This window comes from Sprattus sprattus, assembly GCF_963457725.1.
Source record: "Sprattus sprattus genome assembly, chromosome: 5".
NCBI classification, from domain to species: domain Eukaryota; kingdom Metazoa; phylum Chordata; class Actinopteri; order Clupeiformes; family Clupeidae; genus Sprattus; species Sprattus sprattus.
The window spans coordinates 45,402,298-45,404,797 of record NC_137924.1 but is presented as its reverse complement, the minus strand read 5'-3'; the positions used below and the strand labels follow the sequence as shown (position 1 = coordinate 45,404,797).

General features: G+C 39.0%; 1 protein-coding gene across 1 annotated transcript in view; it reads left to right on the top strand.

Moving 5' to 3' along the window:
• chd3 (chromodomain helicase DNA binding protein 3) overlaps positions 1–2,500 on the top strand; it is a 61,381-nt gene that overhangs the window by 33,840 nt on the left and 25,041 nt on the right. Inside the window, 1 exon segment of the mRNA XM_080838780.1 lies at positions 2,491–2,500. This exon segment is cut by the window's right edge and continues 185 nt beyond it. Coding sequence (XP_080694906.1) covers positions 2,491–2,500 — 10 coding nt within the window.

Genomic DNA, 2,500 nt, shown 5'->3' with positions numbered 1-2,500 from the left:
ATTAGTCCATCTGCTTAGTGTATGCTTTCCAAGGGCTTTCATTAGTCCATCTGCTTAGTGTATGCTTTCCAAGGGCTTTCATTAGTCCATCTGCTTAGTGTATGCTTTCCAAGGGCTTTCATTAGTCCATCTGCTTAGTGTATGCTTTCCAAGGGCTTTCATTAGTCCATCTGCTTAGTGTATGCTTTCCAAGGGCTTTCATTAGTCCATCTGCTTAGTGTATGCTTTCCAAGGGCTTTCATTAGTCCATCTGCTTAGTGTATGCTTTCCAAGGGCTTTCATTAGTCCATCTGCTTAGTGTATGCTTTCCAAGGGCTTTCATTAGTCCATCTGCTTAGTGTATGCTTTCATTAGTCCATCTGCTTAGTGTATGCTTTCATTAGTCCATCTGCTTAGTGTATGCTTTCATTAGTCCATCTGCTTAGTGTATGCTTTCATTAGTCCATCTGCTTAGTGTATGCTTTCATTAGTCCATCTGCTTAGTGTATGCTTTCATTAGTCCATCTGCTTAGTGTATGCTTTCATTAGTCCATCTGCTTAGTGTATGCTTTCATTAGTCCATCTGCTTAGTGTATGCTTTCATTAGTCCATCTGCTTAGTGTATGCTTTCATTAGTCCATCTGCTTAGTGTATGCTTTCATTAGTCCATCTGCTTAGTGTATGCTTTCATTAGTCCATCTGCTTAGTGTATGCTTTCATTAGTCCATCTGCTTAGTGTATGCTTTCATTAGTCCATCTGCTTAGTGTATGCTTTCATTAGTCCATCTGCTTAGTGTATGCTTTCATTAGTCCATCTGCTTAGTGTATGCTTTCATTAGTCCATCTGCTTAGTGTATGCTTTCATTAGTCCATCTGCTTAGTGTATGCTTTCATTAGTCCATCTGCTTAGTGTATGCTTTCATTAGTCCATCTGCTTAGTGTATGCTTTCATTAGTCCATCTGCTTAGTGTATGCTTTCATTAGTCCATCTGCTTAGTGAATGCTTTCATTAGTCCATCTGCTTAGTGTATGCTTTCATTAGTCCATCTGCTTAGTGTATGCTTTCATTAGTCCATCTGCTTAGTGTATGCTTTCATTAGTCCATCTGCTTAGTGTATGCTTTCATTAGTCCATCTGCTTAGTGTATGCTTTCATTAGTCCATCTGCTTAGTGTATGCTTTCATTAGTCCATCTGCTTAGTGTATGCTTTCATTAGTCCATCTGCTTAGTGTATGCTTTCATTAGTCCATCTGCTTAGTGTATGCTTTCATTAGTCCATCTGCTTAGTGTATGCTTTCATTAGTCCATCTGCTTAGTGTATGCTTTCATTAGTCCATCTGCTTAGTGTATGCTTTCATTAGTCCATCTGCTTAGTGTATGCTTTCATTAGTCCATCTGCTTAGTGTATGCTTTCATTAGTCCATCTGCTTAGTGTATGCTTTCATTAGTCCATCTGCTTAGTGTATGCTTTCATTAGTCCATCTGCTTAGTGTATGCTTTCATTAGTCCATCTGCTTAGTGTATGCTTTCATTAGTCCATCTGCTTAGTGTATGCTTTCATTAGTCCATCTGCTTAGTGTATGCTTTCATTAGTCCATCTGCTTAGTGTATGCTTTCATTAGTCCATCTGCTTAGTGTATGCTTTCATTAGTCCATCTGCTTAGTGTATGCTTTCATTAGTCCATCTGCTTAGTGTATGCTTTCATTAGTCCATCTGCTTAGTGTATGCTTTCATTAGTCCATCTGCTTAGTGTATGCTTTCATTAGTCCATCTGCTTAGTGTATGCTTTCATTAGTCCATCTGCTTAGTGTATGCTTTCATTAGTCCATCTGCTTAGTGTATGCTTTCATTAGTCCATCTGCTTAGTGTATGCTTTCATTAGTCCATCTGCTTAGTGTATGCTTTCATTAGTCCATCTGCTTAGTGTATGCTTTCATTAGTCCATCTGCTTAGTGTATGCTTTCATTAGTCCATCTGCTTAGTGTATGCTTTCATTAGTCCATCTGCTTAGTGTATGCTTTCATTAGTCCATCTGCTTAGTGTATGCTTTCATTAGTCCATCTGCTTAGTGTATGCTTTCATTAGTCCATCTGCTTAGTGTATGCTTTCATTAGTCCATCTGCTTAGTGTATGCTTTCATTAGTCCATCTGCTTAGTGTATGCTTTCATTAGTCCATCTGCTTAGTGTATGCTTTCATTAGTCCATCTGCTTAGTGTATGCTTTCATTAGTCCATCTGCTTAGTGTATGCTTTCATTAGTCCATCTGCTTAGTGTATGCTTTCATTAGTCCATCTGCTTAGTGTATGCTTTCATTAGTCCATCTGCTTAGTGTATGCTTTCATTAGTCCATCTGCTTAGTGTATGCTTTCATTAGTCCATCTGCTTAGTGTATGCTTTCATTAGTCCATCTGCTTAGTGTATGCTTTCATTAGTCCATCTGCTTAGTGTATGCTTTCCAAGGGCTGTTCCGGAAAGCCGTCTCTCTGTTCTGTGTTTCCGCTGGCTACAGAGGAAGCCAA